Genomic DNA, 17,816 nt, shown 5'->3' on the forward strand with positions numbered 1-17,816 from the left:
AAATATGGTATGTATACATTTGTACTTATATATTTTTTCTTTTCTTGGCACACACTATCATCATCATATATAATATCCCAGGTTGCAATTAACTGTTGGAGGAAAAGGGAGATGTATGTGTGTCTGTTTGTTGTTGCAATGACAGATAAAGTCTCAATAAAAAACAAATTTTACAGCAAAGAAAAAACTTATGTAACAAACTCAAAATATGGTACATGTACATTTTGTTTGAAAGTATCATTTGGCCTATTCATATTCTTTTGTTCATGTAAAAAATATTCATCACATACCTGTTGCGCTTTTGCCACTCATTGAAAATGGTTTTGAAGGCTGTTGATATATTTTGATGTGACATCGTTTGCGTTATACAGAACATAACAGAACAGAACATAAATGTATTACTTAGTTTAAGCATAACAAGATCATCACCATATTACATATACAAATACAACATATAATATATAAATAACACATGACATGAACGTATATATAACTAAAACATTTTGGTTTATGAAATGTGAGAAAACGTTTTAAATATATATATACAATGCTAAAGAATGTGTCTATGTTTACCTAACATTATATAATTTAGCTACATACTTGAGAAATTCGGTAATGCCTATAATTAGAATCCACAAAGAGAAATCAACATAATGATTATGACAAATGAATGAGGATAACTTTTGTAACTTTACATAACAAATAATTTAGCATTTACTTCCCTTTAATAATTATGATGAATAACAATAATAGACTTCATTTCTGCATGCAAGTCAAGTAAAGTCAAGTCAAGTCAAGTCAGTCAGTAAGTAAGTTTTTGTTTGTTTTGGGTTTTACGTCACATCGACACAGTATAGGTCATATCGCGACGTTCCAGCTTTACTGGTGGAGGAAGACCTCAGGTGACCATCCGTGCATTATTTAAGGCACGAACGGGCACCTGACGTATATCCCGTCACGCAGAAATTTCCAAAAAATAACGCTGAATTGTGCAAATTTATATGGGGGGGGGGGGGTATGACCACTTCAAATAGGAAAAAAGGGTCTATACATATTTCACAAATTAATAAAACTAAATTAGCGCATACGGCTGTAAGGACCCTGATAACATATATACCAGATTATTTATGAGACTAACGAACCGGCTACGTATACTGTTCTGGCTTTGAAGTTTGTATTTCGCGATATTCATAAGTACAATAACGCACATTTAACCTTCCTTTATAGTATGCTTTTCTGTATACCTAACACATTTGCCGAACTATATAGCTTCATAAGATAATTGTTTTCGGCATTTATTTCTACAAGTATGTCTGATTTTGCACAATCCTGCATTATTTTAACAATTCTGCATTCTGCATGAGATATATACGACTATTATATTATTGGTGCATATCGAATCAAAGTCATTTTCTGCATCTTTCTTTCTCAAAATATTAATTTCAGTGAGAGTATAGTTCATCTTAAGTATAAGACCGGTTTTCTCATTTTCTCCCAGTTCTTTTACATTGCAATTTTAATTTTGTATACCAGTACTCGCGTGTTTTTCGCTATAATACGACTTGCGCGTCCATCCAGACTGCTGTCTTATTAAATATATTATTAGTAAGAGATTATAATAGATTTTCAAATGTCTTACAAATAAATAAAAGAGAGAAAATGTTGTCAAATACAATAAATACATGAGTTTAGAATGTTACCATGTCTCTAAGGTGTTTTAATGATTTTTGGGACATGAAAGTAACTGTTACACACGATTCTGTTAATGTTTAACTATGATTTTACAATTAACAAATAGTAACAGTAATATTATTCTTTGGCAAATCATATATTCATACATAATTTTGATTTTAAGTTTCTTCTTTTGTCTTGGTAAAATGTGATGCAGATGAAATGACCAATGGTCAAAACTATATTGGTAGATAAAGGTTTTTGTGTTTGGGCAGAGGCTAGCACTTAAGTAGAACCACTGACCACAAAAAAGCTAGCACTTAAGTATAACCACTGACAACCCATAAACTGGCAGGATGGCTTCTTTATTCTAATACATGTATATGTGAACTATAATGTTTGTTATTACTAATTGTTATGTAACTTTGATTTTCCTGTTTACTTTTCTTTACAGGAATAACTAACTTTGACTTAGTCGGAGATTTTGGAACAATGGATTGGTTGGGAAACTTTTATATCATATTTACATATAACGCCATATTTGCCGTGGCAACAGTGTAGGAGATTGACATATACGTTGTTGTTATAAACATCATGTTTATATGACTATAGTATCAATAAGAAAATCGTTAAATTGATATCAAACATTTTTTTTGCAAATGTACTTAAAGTAAATAATAATTTTGTATATTTGATATATCCATCTACTCAATTATTTCAACGTGCTAAAAAGATTCTTCAAAACAGAAATTTTATCAAGTATTAAAAACTTTATTCAGAAAGTGATACTTTTGTTAGTTTAGATTGCCATGTAGAATATTTTGTTCCTAATTATGTGCATAGAATATGAACTGTTTTATGTGTAAGGTTGTTGTATTACTGTAAATAGTTTGTTGTACATATCACTATCATATAGAACAGCATAATTAATGCTCCTATACGCCTACCAGCAGCTCGTTTTCCTCACTTGTAAATATATGTATACATATTACTTTTAGATGCGTGCCAAATATTTTTTGTTATATTTTGATAACAGAAAGTTTGTTGTTTCTTTAATAAAGAAATTGCCATGGTTTTAGTGGATTGAACAAATAACATGTTGAAGTAATTTCTTGTCAAAGTATTTTCAATAAGGAGAATGTTTGTTTATACGCAACTCTGTTTTCATTTATTTGTTGATGTTTATAATATAAGAATACCTCCAGGTTATTTTTTGAAGACTTTGTGCAATTGGTTATTACCTCATATATGTGCAAGATAATATTATCTTGTCTTTATGTCATATAGTCAATATTTAGTGAAAAAGATCAAATGGTTCTGAGAAAATGTAAAAATGCTAACACCACTTTACTGAATAGCTGCACTTTTAAGGGGAAGTAACTCTAGATTTATAAAACAAAAGTTTAAATTTAAATTTTTCTGAGAAGAACTTTGATATTTAATTATGTTATTTTCTGTGATATAACATGGAATTTTACAACATCAACGACATCAAATGAATTGCTTGTTTGGCAACCATTTTGAACAAAGCTTCTTTTATTCATTTATCATTAGTTTTTATTTGCTGAGCAGCTTGCTGATTTGATCAATGCAATCGAAGCCAGTGTACAACTGGGTTTCATCATTACCAATGTATGATTGGATTTCATCATAACCAATGTATGACAGGGTTTCATCATTACCAATGTATGATTGGGTTTCATCATTACTAACGTATGATTAGATTTCATCATTACCAATGTATGACAGTGTTTCATCATAACCAATGTATGGCTGGGTTTCATCATTACCAATGTATGACTGGGTTTCATCATTACCATTGTATGACAGGGTTTCATCATTACCATTGTATGACAGGGTTTCATCATTACCATTGTATGACAGGGTTTCATCATTGCCATAATATGACTGGGTTTCATCATTACCAATGTATGACAGGGTTTCATCATTACCAATGTATGACAGGGTTTCATCATTACCAATGTATGATAGGGTTTCATCATAACCATTGTATGACAGGGTTATATCATTACCAATGTATGACTGGGTTTCATCATTACCATTGTATGACAGGGTTTCATCATTACCAATGTATGACTGGGTTTCATCATTACCAATGTATGGCAGGGTTTCATCATTACCATTGTATGACAGGGTTTCATCATTACCATTGTATGACACGGTTTCATGACACGGTTTCATCATTACCATTGTATGACAGGGTTTCATCATTACCAATGTATGATTGGATTTCATCATAACCATTGTATGACACGGTTTAATCATTACCGGTGTATGACAGGGTTTCATCATTATCAATGTATGACTTGGTTTCATCATTACCAATGTATGATAGGGTTTCATCATTACCAATGTATGACTGGGTTACATCATTACCATTGTATGATAGGGTTTAATCATTACTGATGTATGATTGGATTTCATCATAACCAATGTATGACAATTTCCATCATTACCAATGTATGACTGGGTTTCATCATTACCAATGTATGATTTGGTTTCATCATAACCAATGTATGACAGGGTTTCATCATTACCAATGTATGACAGGGTTTCATCATTACCATTGTATGACTGGGTTTCATCATTACCAATGTATGACAGGGTTTCATCATAACCAATGTATGACTTGTTTTTATCATAACCAATGTATGACTTGGTTTCATCATTACCAATGTATGGCAGGGTTTCATCATAACCAATGTATGACTGGGTTTCATCATTACCAATGTATGACAGGGTTTCATTATAACCAATTTATGACTTGGTTTCATCATAACCAATGTATTACAGGGTTTCATCATTACCAATGTATGACTGGGTTTCATCATTACCATTGTATGACTTGGTTTCATCAAAACCAATGTATGACTGGGTTTGATCATTACCATTGTATGACAGGGTTTCATCACAGGGTTTCATCATAACCAATGTATGAGTTGGTTTCATCATAACCAATGTATGACAGGGTTTCATCATTACCAATGTATGATTGGGTTTCATCATTACCATTGTATGACAGGGTTTCATTGGTGTATGACTGGGTTTTGTCATAAACACTAGGGTTTTAACAATGTCAGTGTGGGAAAGGGTTTTGTCATTACTTGTGATGATGGAGTGTTTTATAAGTGTCAATATGTAAGAGTATTTTTATCTGTAACATTGGATGATGTGAGGATTTTATCATTGCCATAAATTCAGGATTGTTGAATTGCCAGTAAATAAAATGGTTTTATTTTTTTCAATGACTGAAATGGTTGTCATAACCATTGAGTGTGTTTTTACTGTGTGTTTGTTTTTACAGGGATGATATAATATCATTTCTTGATTATTCATTAACAGCTTTTACCAAAGATTTTACACCCCAATTAATCCTCTTGACAGCTGAATTGATATGTATTACATTGATTGATTAATTGATTGATTGATTGATTGACGATTTATTGATTGATTGAAATTTTTAATAAAGAATTAGTAAATATAATTATGTGATATGAGATGTTTGTAGTCAGTATTTAATCAAGCATTTATTACAGTTATATGAACTATTGAATAACTTATGATACACTATATATTTATAGATAGGTTAGAGGAAAACATTAGCTGGAACAATATGGTAATTAAATTAACTGTGTTCTAAGGTATAAATATACACCAAGTTTATTGTACTAAAATAATGGAAAATAAAAGCTGAGTGTATAATTTAAGATGTGCTTAAAATGTCAACAAAAATATTTGAAAACATTTTTGCCCCTTTTAGGATTTTAGTTAAGTTATTGTACCACCCAAATTTTTCCAATACCCTTTAAAGTATGGCTTTAAAACTTTGAATACTTGTTAGTTAAATATTATTATATTTCCTTCCAGGCCAGAGGACATAACTCTGTCAGTAATGTTACAAAAGTATGCCCATTTTAAATTTAGAATTCCATTTTTTGTACCCCTCTTCTTTTTTTATACCAATTGTGGTACTGCTTTTAAACTTGGAATACAGATATAGTAACCATTATCTCCACTTCGTGACAGGAGGACATAACTCTGTCAAAACTTTTGACGGTATCATTTTCTGTTTTTTACTTGGAATTTGGTTACTTCCTACTGTTGTACTTTATATTTTAATATATCACAATTAGTCTTAATAATTCCCTTCTTTCCAACATCACTTTTATCTAATGTATTCAATTGTTCTGTCCTTTTTCAATGCAAATGCATTATTTTACTTGGGAACCATACGCTGCTTTTCATGGAATGGCACTACTGTGTCACATTGAAGGTTCCATGATGACCGCCATTTGAACACATCTGACACATCTGCGGATGTTTCTTAACTCAAAATTTCACCATTACCATGATTAAATGTAGAATTCTGCATGATTAAATGTAGGGGGCGTGGACTGTAATTTGCACTTTCCATTACCGTCCATGAACAGGCTCAATCAAACCTAGTCTGCATTATTTACAATTTTGTCGTGTTGGGCTTTCTTTAGGGATTCTTTATTTCTCTCTATTTCAAGAATAAATTTTAATGACAATTTCTTATTACCCTACCAAGTAGAGCATTTGTTAGGAAAAAAATAAGAACTTATAAGAATTAAGTGCACAGCTCTTGTAGGAAATTGAACTCGTCTTTTGTCAGCTTTAATATGTTTCTTGTCCTGTCTGTTTATTTATTGTTAAACAGGCTTACATATAGTTGAAACATTCTGTCACACTAATATTTATTGTTTTATTTATGATGTTTGCTTGTTTAATTGTTATATTTTATATGTAATACATGTTTAACTTTATAACTTGAAATCCTATACTCAAATTGATATCTTAAAAATCTTTGATTGTTTTTGTTTTTTGATTAATTAAAAAAAAGAAGAAATAGTGGTAATCATAGTGGTACTAGTTTATAATTTGTCATTTGTTTTGTAGATATTTGTTTTATATCTTAATATATGTCAAGGTTTCAGAAATAATATTTGTCAAAAGTTACTTTCACATCTTATTTCAAATTATTCTTGTCTTGTATATCAGATAATATTTGTAAGTAATACTAATAGTAAACAAAATGCATTTTTAAACAATATTTGAGCCGCGTCATGACAAAACCAACATAGTGCGTTTGCGACCAGCATGGATCCAGACCAGCCTGCGCATCCGCGCAGTCTGATCAGGATCCATGCTGTTCGCTATCAGTTTCTCTATTTGTTATAGGGTTTGTAAGCGAACAGCATGTATCCTGATCAGACTGCACTGATGCGCAGGCTGGTCTGGATCCATGCTGGTCGCAAACCCATTATGTTGGTTTTGTCATGACGCGGCTCATTTGTCATGCTATGTTTAGACAATAGTCGTGTTTAAAATATTTTATGCATTTTGATTAACTCATTTTGTGTTTTCAAAATTTCTGTTCATCCATCATAATATCTGCTACATGTAGAAAATAAAACTGAAAGATTTGTTTAAAGGTTATCAAGGTTTATAGTTTTACTGTAAACTTAACACTGAGCATTATTATAAAATGTGCAATATGTAAAGTTATTTCAAGAAACTATAATAATATAAATGTATGTATATTGTCAACCAGCTGGCATTCTTGCGTATTATTTGTGTTCATGATTCTATATGACGCAATTCATTAATTACTTGGTGTGTGTGTGTTTTTTTTGTTTTGTTTTTTTCAACAAAAGCATTTACAGGTAAAATAAATTTTGTTTGAAATATCTAAATATGAGGATTAATTCATGTAGTGCAATTTAAGTTTTTATTTACAGTTTATTGTATGAAAGTATGATAAAAAACCTGTCTAACTTTCTGACAATATGAGTCTATAAAAATGTTAGGTTTATTGAATACATCATAAACAGATGTCATAATTATTTATCACTTGTTTTAACCTAATAAACATTCCAAAAAAGATAGGATTATGGCAATATATATTTTTTCTATTCCTCATTTTAGCAGGTACCTTTTAACAACTCTGCACATGACATTTGTAGCCCAGACCTGCACACTTGGTTTGGTATATAATAAAGGTGGAATAATCGGTATTGTTATCTTCACAGGTGTACCTGTACTGCTAGGTCCAGTGTCCAAGTTTACACTAGAAACAGTTGGGGTTATAACCAGGCTTGTATTGTGGGGGAGTTTTACAGCAGCTTGTAATATATAGTGATGTTCCGATTGTCGCAAGTCGCCGATAATCAGTTACTATTGTGTAAAGCGACAATAAGCGATTCACAAAAATTTGTCCCGTAGTTTTACAGCAGCTGGTTATTATCCCATAGGGCAGTAATTTTACCCTGACTGCTGGTACCCAGTCTGTGTGCCTGTTATTCTCCGTGTAGGATGGGCCCCCAGGGTTACACACGCCTAGTACTTAAAATATGCCATCCTGGCTGTGTGTAATGGGGCCCCCAGGGTTACACATGTCTAGAGCTTAAAAGATGCCATAAATAAGCAAACTTTAAGATATAGAATTATGACAATTGGAAAAAAATAAGAAAAAAAGAACAAAAGTTATGTTGAAAAAATGAAGCAGTATGTTCCAGTGAGAAAATATTTAGGCATTTTAATTAAGGATATTTGATGGGAAAAAATCTAAAACAAAGATACCATTTTAATTTGGGACACAATATAATGGAACAAGCAACTACCTATCAGATAATCAGTTTTCTGTTGGCATCTGAAAATTAACAGTTTATCTATGTATAAACACAACATATAAATCATATATATATTTATATAGTAATTATAGAAATTTTACATTGATAAGTTTTCGTGTCAACATGTTAGGACCATTTAATTACTACAGGACTGTTAAAATGTCACATCAGTTGACTAATATTTAACTTATTTATTTACAATGTTTACAACAGATGAAATATACCTTTCACCATAATCTTCAAGACAAAATAGTGCAGTGTGCGTGATTTGATGTAAAGATTACATTGTGTTAATCCCGGCTACATGTCCTCTTATATTATGTTTACATTTTTTTCAGTGTATTTTTTTTGCTTTTAACATTCAAAAACACGTTTTGATCAATGTTTTGTATGTGTTTGCTGGAGTATTACCATATTTGAATTATATATTTTTATGTTTAATTTTTGCTTGAGAATTAAAAAAAATTAATTTATATTTTTGATGTTTTTATTTTTTGTTGTAATGGTCCAATGTCATTACGTTTTGTAGTATTGTTTCATATGATTTCAAGATATGACATGTTGTTTAACATAACTAGCATTTTATATCATCAACATCAATTTATTATTGTTTCTTTTAAATAGTATTGACCAATGTAACAGTAGCATCTAAAATAATAATTTAAGTTTAAAATTATTCAACATCTTTTTTTAATAACTTTTTTTTAGATATTATCCCAGAGTAAACAATCTTATAAAGATAAAACAATCAAATATAGAAATCAAAACTTAGGCATAAGTTATAGAATGAAGCATATTTTTTGTAATATAGCAAAGTTTACCATATTTGCTCAGTGTTAATCAATAAATGACCACATGTTTCTAGTGAGAGCAAATAAAACAGTTTTAATGTAGATAAACTTAAATCCAACTTGTATCCTAACAATAATTGCAGTTTTTATGCTCCCTGATGTTTTGTGTGTAGCATATAATTTATTTGTTCTTTCATCTGTTCTTCTTTCAATCCCCCAGTCAAGCAGAATAGACTGTACAGGCTGACTTGACTCGATTATAATGGTAAATGTTAATCAGTTTTGTTTCCAGTAGATTTAAGGGTAAAGCATTTTACTATTTTACTACTGCGTTTTAAGAAATAAATATAGTGATGTAAATAAATAATAAAAAACAATTATTATCTATTCAGTTATATGATGTATCTATTATAAACCTATAAATGATGATGTCAGTAAACATGTTAAATGATATTTCCAGTAGTAACTATTATATTATACTATCAATATTACACATACATGTAGTTACAAGCATTGGTTGTAGTGTTTTTTAAACTAATGTAATATTCAAACTAATTTATGTGATATTTATATATCTGTAACTAATCTTCTACTTAAATAGATTTGGTGCCATTTTATATGGATGTTTTGTAAATGATACAAAAGTATTTTATTTGTGTATGTTTTCAACCTGGTGATCTAGTTATCACCTTGCAAACAGATGTTGTCTATGTTGCTATAATGTTTTACCCAAACCCTGCTGATTTTATGTAATGTATATACATGTACTTAGTTATAAACTTGGAACAGTGTATACAACGTTTAAGGTATTGCAATATCAAAATACAAAAAAGCAAACAAATTGTAGAGTACTATGTTAGACTGTACACAGCTGTGTTAGACTGTACACAGCTATGTTTGACTGTACATAGCTGTGTTAAACTGTATGCAATTATGCTAGACTGTACACAGCTATGTTAGATTATACAGAGCTATTTTAGACTGTACAAAGCTATGTTAAACTCTACACAGCTATGTTACACTGTACACAGCTGTGTTAGACTGTACGCAGCTGTTGAGACTGTACATATCTATGTTACACTGTACACAGCTATGTTAATATGTACACAGCTGTTAGACTGTACAGTGTTAAGTTAGACTGTACAGAGTTAATTTAGACTTACACAGCTGTGTTAAAACTGTACAGAGCTGTGTTAAACTGTACACAGCTATGTTAAACTGTACACAGCTATGTTTATGTACACAGCTATGTTAAACTGTACACAGCTATGTTAGACTGTACACAGCTATGTTAAACTGTACACAGCTATGTTAGACTGTACACAGCTATGTTAAACTGTACACAGCTATGTTAGACTGTACACATCTATGTTAAACTCTACACAGCTATGTTAGACTGTACACAGCTATGTTAAACTCTACACAGCTATGTTACACTGTACACATCTATGTTAAACTCTACACAGCTATGTTAGACTGTACACAGCTATGTTAGACTGTACAGCCAGATTCTACACTGGTGGTAAAAGGCTTATTACTTTATATTTCACCAGGTTACAGCCTATCTATATGATTTGAAATAGCCATGTATGTATATGATATCATTTTAAGTTGACTTTTATGTTAGAGATTAACCAAACTATGAATAGATAATCCATCCATACAAAATATACTTTAATTAACCCTTTTTTTTTGCAATCAATATGTGAAATGGATAAACTATTCTTCAGGGAAGTGACAGCTAACAGTATTTTTACTTTCTAAATTTGTTCCAAATTTCTTTCTTTTTTTATATGAAAAATTGTTTGTTTGGTTTTCATTTTATTTAATTAACAAACCAAAAATAACCAACTTACAAGTGTTTAAATTATTTTTAGCTTTCATAAGATACATTTATAGTTTAATATAATTTTAATCTGAAATTATTGATTTGTATATTTTTTATAAAGAAACAGTTGACAGCAGTTTACTGTCTATACAAGTTGATATACAACATTATAGCTCAATGTAACTTCATGTCTTCAATTGGCATGAATTTACTAGTATTAACTCTGAAAATAAAAGGATGAACACATTTGAGGGATTTCTTTTCAGCTGATTCACACAAATTCATTTTGTCATTACTCAAAAGCATCATTATTATTGTTTTATGTTTTTATTGTGTTAAATATTATATATTGTAAACTGACAGTACTTCTGATTTACAATGTTTGTATTTGTATAAATGCAATAAATTATTTTGCGCTACTTGTTGTTTTATTGAAGGGGATCTAGTTAGTCTTTGACAAAATGTATTATAAAATGTACTTTCGGGACTTTGATTATTTGTCTGTTTAGGGTACACAATGGCATTTTGCTATCCAACTATCTTGTGGAATGGCTATGGTTCTATTAAGGTGCCAATCTGTGCCTGAAATAAAACAGCAAGTGGCACATGAGGTCTTCCTCCACCAGCTGGAATGTTGCCATATCACCTTTTCTGTGTTGTTGTCACGTAAAATCAACGCAAACAAAAATCCCATATTTGTAGTGTTTTGGAATGAATTCCGCATAATTTGATGCTAAGGGCTTATGGGAAGTTTCAAGAACATGTATTTTACAAATGTTATTATATAGTGGGTCCTTTGGAAAAAGAAAAAGACAAAACTAATCGCCATGATTTTCATTATGCATAAAATATTTCAATGCTTTAATAAACAGACAAGCGAGACACGTATCATTTTCTTGTTCAAAGGGTAACTATGAGACAATGTTAACATCTGAGACTAAAAGAATGTATGTTGCACATTTTAATTATAAAAGAAGGTTTTCCACTGCAGTGTAAAATACAATATTTTATGTGCAGATGCATGAATAGTCATACCCCCCTTTTTGACTTTATAGGCTAAGAAAAGTTATCAAGTTTTCAGAATTTAATTCTTTAAGGACAACTAATAGCCGCCAGATGTCACCAATTCTGCCGAAGAACCTCCAATCTTACAGTGCAATATGCCTTCGAAATTATTATGTTTCCTATTTACTTACTCACTATTAATTTTCCTCCCCATTTTTTGTGACTTGCAATATAGAACCTCCCATTGGACCCTTTTAAAAAGTCAAAACGTCTTAAATTTTTATGTCCATTACAATATCAAAATTTTAATTTTTAGAAGCTGTCTACAAGTTATAACACATTCAGAAACCATTAACCATTGCTTTCTCTTCGTAGAAGTGAACACTAAGGTCCAGTTATAAAATAGTTTATACAAAAACAAGCAGAATAAATCACAAGATGTGGTAAAAGAAGCAGAGTCCCGTACATGATAGGCTCGTAATTGTTAACAATTTCTGTTTGATGTGTTTGACAATATTTTTTCAAATGGTTGCAATAAATGACTACCTGATGAAAGTAAGATAGATATATTATGTATAATTACATTGATATTATTGAAAATATATTGTCAAAACGCGCCGTATTTAAAAGCCTTGTAAATGGATTTGTAAAGGTTACGCTTGTAAACAGCAAATTCACATAAAATCTTTACAAATTATTAAACTTTCGTAAAATTAAATCATAAAATACAGTACCCCAAATTTATAAAAAAATACAAAAATGTCCGGGGGTTTTTATATTTCTACCAATTGTCAAGGTATTAAAGCAAAGGAATGTGAATAATTTATTATACTTTAGTTTTTAAACTATTCAATAATGTTGACATGTTTTTTTCATAAAATGCAGAAAATTTTAAAGAATCCGTTAGTATTTGAAACTGGACTAAACTTTTTTCCCTATACCCTTGAACAAACAAAAAAAACAAAAAAAGGGAAAAATACGTTTTAAAATGTACATAAAAAGTTTTTTTTGGATGACCATAGTGTCTTTTAAATTAAAGCATTTTTTAAATTTTTTAAGGGGTTTTTTTGTACCAATAAAGTAGGGGTTTTGATTTTCAAAAATTTTTTTTGTTTTGACCAAAGATAAATTGCCCTTGGAAAAGCTTCCTCTAATTGGGAAAAAATCAAAAAGAAATAGACGGGTCAATCAGTAAAATTTTAAAAAACTATAGAGAATTTTTATTGTTTTAAAACTCAATACCCAAAAAAATTATTTTTTGCAATATTAAGGGCCCTTTTTAAACAGAAAATGTTTTTTTTAAAAGTGTCTGATAACCACCGTGTAATTTTTCTTTAAATTTTTGAAATTTTAACAGCTATTTAAACATGGATAATAAATATAAAATTTTCCTCGTTTAGTTGAGGACAATAAAATTTTTAATACCTTTGTTTTTTAGGATTCAAAATTACTAAAAACATACGAGTATTGGAACACAAATCCTAAGTTACCGGGGACAAGTCAATCAAATCAAAGTTCAAAAATGATTTTTAAATACTTCAAAAGAATATGTTTTAACCTTTAAAAAGTTCCCCAAAAAAATTTTTTCGTTTTTTAAAATTTTTTGAAAAACTAAAACATTTTTGACATGCAAGGGAAATTTAACCTTTTTTAAAATTTTTTTAAAACCTTTTCCCTTTTGGGTTTAAAAAAGGTAAAAATAACAAAATATTGTTTTCTTTGTCAAAAAAAATAATTTCGTTTTTTTTCTTTGCAAAAAATAAATTGCATTTAAATTTCTTTTTACCTTTTTGTCAATATTTTTTTTTTTAAAATTTTTTTCACAAATTTTTAAATCTTTTTCAGTTGTTTTCTAAATTTTCCCGGGTTGACGACGAAAAGTAGATTCCCAGACTGACCTTTTAACAGGCTACAGTAAAAAAGTCCCCCCGTCAGAAAAAAGGGTTACCTTACTTTTTTCCTTGAATGGGAAATTCCTAGCCTTGGAAATTAAAAAAATACAATAATTTCATCGTTAAAAAACCTAACATACATTAAAAATTTTTAAAACAGTTAAAAATTTTTTAAATTTGGTTCCTGGGGGCGAAGCTGTTCAACTTAAAGTCAAATACTTTATGACAAATTGTATGTTTTCAATTTTTAGTGAAATTTTATAAAACTGTATGATTTTTTGGACAAAAAATTTAAGCAAAAACACTTACACTAAAAAAACATTAATTAAAACTTTGTCGTTTAAAAAATCGTATTTTTAAAATCAATAAACGTTACTATGTTTCCCATAAAAATTTTGATAGTATTAAAAGCAAAACAATAACATCGCGTGCTTTTAAAAATTTTTAATTATCCCACTTTAAATAAAAACAAAATTTTTTTGGGTTTTTCAAAACATTTGAATGATGTTTAAAATTTTTATTTTTGTCTTCTTAATCTTTTTTATAACGACAGTTTTTTTTGTTTTAGAAAATATTTTTGATAAAACCTGGCAATTACAGGATCACTGGGGGGGGCCCAGAAAATTAAATTTCCCCTTACATTTTATTCAAAGAGCTACAGTGTTTTAAATGGGCAAAATGTAACTGTTCACCAAAAATTTTTTAACAATTATTTTTGTTTAACCAAAATGTTTGATATCATGTAAATTTTCTTTAAACCGTTTTTTGGCAATAATGAAAGGGTTTTTTAAAAACAACTTTAAAAAGCATTTTGAGAAAACAATAGAGCAACAATAAACTCTTACTGAACTTTCCCATGATTAAATTTTTCATAGTTTAAAAAAAAGCCAAAAATTAAAAAGCTTTAAGAATGTATAAAATTATTCACGTTTTGAACATGTTATGTTATGGTAAAATATTTTTCAGGGTTTTGGGCACATTGTATTTTTAGATACAAATTTTCACGTTTTGTAAAAGGGTTTTTTTTGTGTTTAACAATATTTTCACGTAGTAAAAGTTATTTTTGTATAAAAATATTTCACGTTTTGAACATGGGGGTTTTTAGATACAATAATTCAGTTTTGTACATGGGGTGTTTTAGGAATAAAAAATTAAAGTTTTGGCAATTGAATTTTTTACAATAAAAATTCACGATTGTACAGGGATGTTTTTTATACAATATTTAAACTTTTGTACATTGTTAGTTTATTTAATAAAATATTTTCCCCTATTGTACATTTTTAAATTTTTTATAAATACAATATTTTCATTTTTTGGGTGCAGGTATTTTTATGAAAAAATAAATTACGTTTGTACATGGAAATGTTTATATACAAAAATTTTCCCGTATTGTAAGGTTTTTTTGTGAAAAAAATAAAATTCACGTATTGTACATGTGTTTTTTTTTGGGAATAAAAAATTTTCAGGGTTTTGTACAGGGGTATTTTTTATAAAATATATTCATGTTTTGTGCATTTTATTTTTATGATACAATAAAATTCATGTTTTTACAGTGAAATTTTTATAATACAATATTTTCCACGTTTTGGAAAATTTTATTTTTATATACGAATATTCACAAATTGTACATGGGTGTTTATAAAAAGGTTTGGCAGGATACTCGCTTCAGGGAAATTCGCATTACAAAATTTATCGAGCGGGGATTACAACCGGATCAAATATAGCCCCAAACTCAAGTAGCAAAACTCGAAAAGTCTCCGTCACAGTTCAACATGGACAGTTTCAATTACCCCAAAATTTAATTAAAAAATTTTTACTTTAAAAATTTCACAATTTGCTAATATTGCTTGACCAATGGGTCCCCTTTTCACTTATAGTTAAAATCCTTTAAATCACGGAAATTAATGCCACTGATAATATACCCGCTTTTTTTAAAAAAACCCCTTAGCTAAAACAAAAACTTTAACAAAATTGTGCACCAGGGCAGCATTGTTTTTTTGTTTTCCCCTTTCCGGGCTTGAAATTTAAAAAAAGAATTTGTAGTGGAATAACATTCATTTACTTATTATAACATTAAAACCTTTTAGAACACTTTTTAAAAGCAACACCCCAAAAAAGATAACTTTAATAACTTTTAAACAAAAACCAACTTTTTTAAAATGACCCTCAATAATTATAAAAATTTTTTAATTTTTTTTAAAATTTTTCTTCCATTAAAAATGTGAAAAGGAATAGAGTTTTTTGTGTTTAAAGGGGAAAAATTTCTTTCCCTTTTAGTGTGGGGAAGGGGTAACGAAATATTTTTTCTAATTTTAGTGGGACAGGAAAGAGGTTTTGGGGATAACGGAAAAAACAAAGAAAAAACCGACAAATGAAAAAGAAAAAGGGCAGTGTTCTGGTTCTTTCCCGCTTATTTGTCTCAATACGGCAGTCCAAGTATCAAAATTTCCCTTGAAAAACACAAACTGCCCAGATTTTTCGTAATTGAAACCCTGTTTTATTATTTTTTTTCTAAAATTTGCTCGCTGATAACAGGGAATTTATCAAATTTTTCCCCCAAAGTTCAGTCAAAGAAAAAAACAACAAAACTAAAGGGAAGGGTAAAGGCCCCTTTCATTGTTTCACTATTGTTGTAACCCCAAATTTAATACTGATAATACAAGGGGGGTGTGGCCCCCAAAGGGGTTTAAATTCTTTTCTCTGGCCCCAAAGGGACGAGTAATCGGAAACCCGGGGAAAAAAATATGACCACATTGATAAAAAAAACCCCTGTGTTTTACTTAAATAGTCAAATAAAAGATTCAGCTAAAGAGCAAAGGGGCATTTCCCAGGAAAGTTTTTAAAACAATTGTCCAGATAATTTAAATTTTTTTACTTTTTTCACCGTTATTAAAACGTCCAAACCCAATCTCTGCCCCTTTTCCCTTAAGAAAAATTTAAAACAGCAAACCCCAGCGCATCGTGCTGAAACTCTCAGATAGACATAAAAATGGCCCCCACAAATTTGGGACGTTTAAAATAGAACCCAATACAAATTTTGGCCCGCCGAAATACGGGTCCAAAAAAAATTGAATTTACTAAATAAAATTAAATAAATAAAATTTAAAATTTTTCCCCCACAACCGTCAGTATCACTGAAAACACCAAAATTCGAGTTTCAAAACCCCTTTCACGGTCTTTCCCAAACCCTTTTTTTTTTTTTTAAGGAGTCGTCTTTATTTTGGGCCCAACTTTCGCCAAAGGATGGCCCAAAGGTGTAGAAAGAAAACGAAAAGCCTGTTCATAAAAAAAAAAAGAATTTTTCCCGCTAGGCCCCAATCTATTTTAATTTTTTTCTTTTTTTTTATTAACAGGAAAAAAAAATCAGATTTTGGCAACTTTGCGCGTATTAACCAGGTTAAATGCCCTTTTAAAAACATAAATTCCAAAAGTATCGGTGAAAAATGATTTTTCCTAAAAAAACAAAACCTTTTTTTGAAATTTTTTTATTTAGGATGGATGCTCACAAACCCTCGTCAAACTAGCTGTTTTTGGTATGAAAATTTCATTTAGACAATATAGAGAACGGCGAATACAAATAAATTTGGTCTATATACTGTTATCAAAACGTTTCAATGCCCTCATTCGGAGGTTGAATATCTGTGTTTGGGGTTTGACTAAAACGGAAAATTCCCATACTTGGGGAAAACGTAAATTCCGGGATTTTTCATACAGCTACTTTTGGGATAGTTTTTTTTTTGGGTGTAAAGACGGATTCCGGTGAAAAGCTTTAAAATTTTCTGACATTTTTGTTGTCAAATTGGGCGGGGAGATACATTGAAGCGGGAAAAAAATACCCCCCAAAAGTCGGGTTTCAGTACCCATGTTTTAAATAGTTGCCCATATTAAAATGAAGAAATAATTTTCCCAAGGGGAAAACCCAACCTAAGTTACAAAAATTTATTTTTACCCGAAT

General features: G+C 29.9%; 1 protein-coding gene across 1 annotated transcript; it reads right to left on the minus strand.

Moving 5' to 3' along the window:
- Positions 1-3,390: 3,390 nt before the first annotated feature.
- Positions 3,391-3,873, minus strand: LOC132752090 (insoluble matrix shell protein 4-like). The gene has a single exon (XM_060742365.1). It carries the CDS (start codon positions 3,871-3,873, stop codon positions 3,391-3,393), a length of 483 nt encoding a protein of 160 aa, XP_060598348.1.
- Between the last annotated feature and the right edge of the window lie 13,943 nt (positions 3,874-17,816).

Source organism: Ruditapes philippinarum, unplaced genomic scaffold (genome assembly GCF_026571515.1).
Source record: "Ruditapes philippinarum isolate M1 unplaced genomic scaffold, ASM2657151v2 ctg5256_1_1_1_1, whole genome shotgun sequence".
Classification (NCBI taxonomy): domain Eukaryota; kingdom Metazoa; phylum Mollusca; class Bivalvia; order Venerida; family Veneridae; genus Ruditapes; species Ruditapes philippinarum.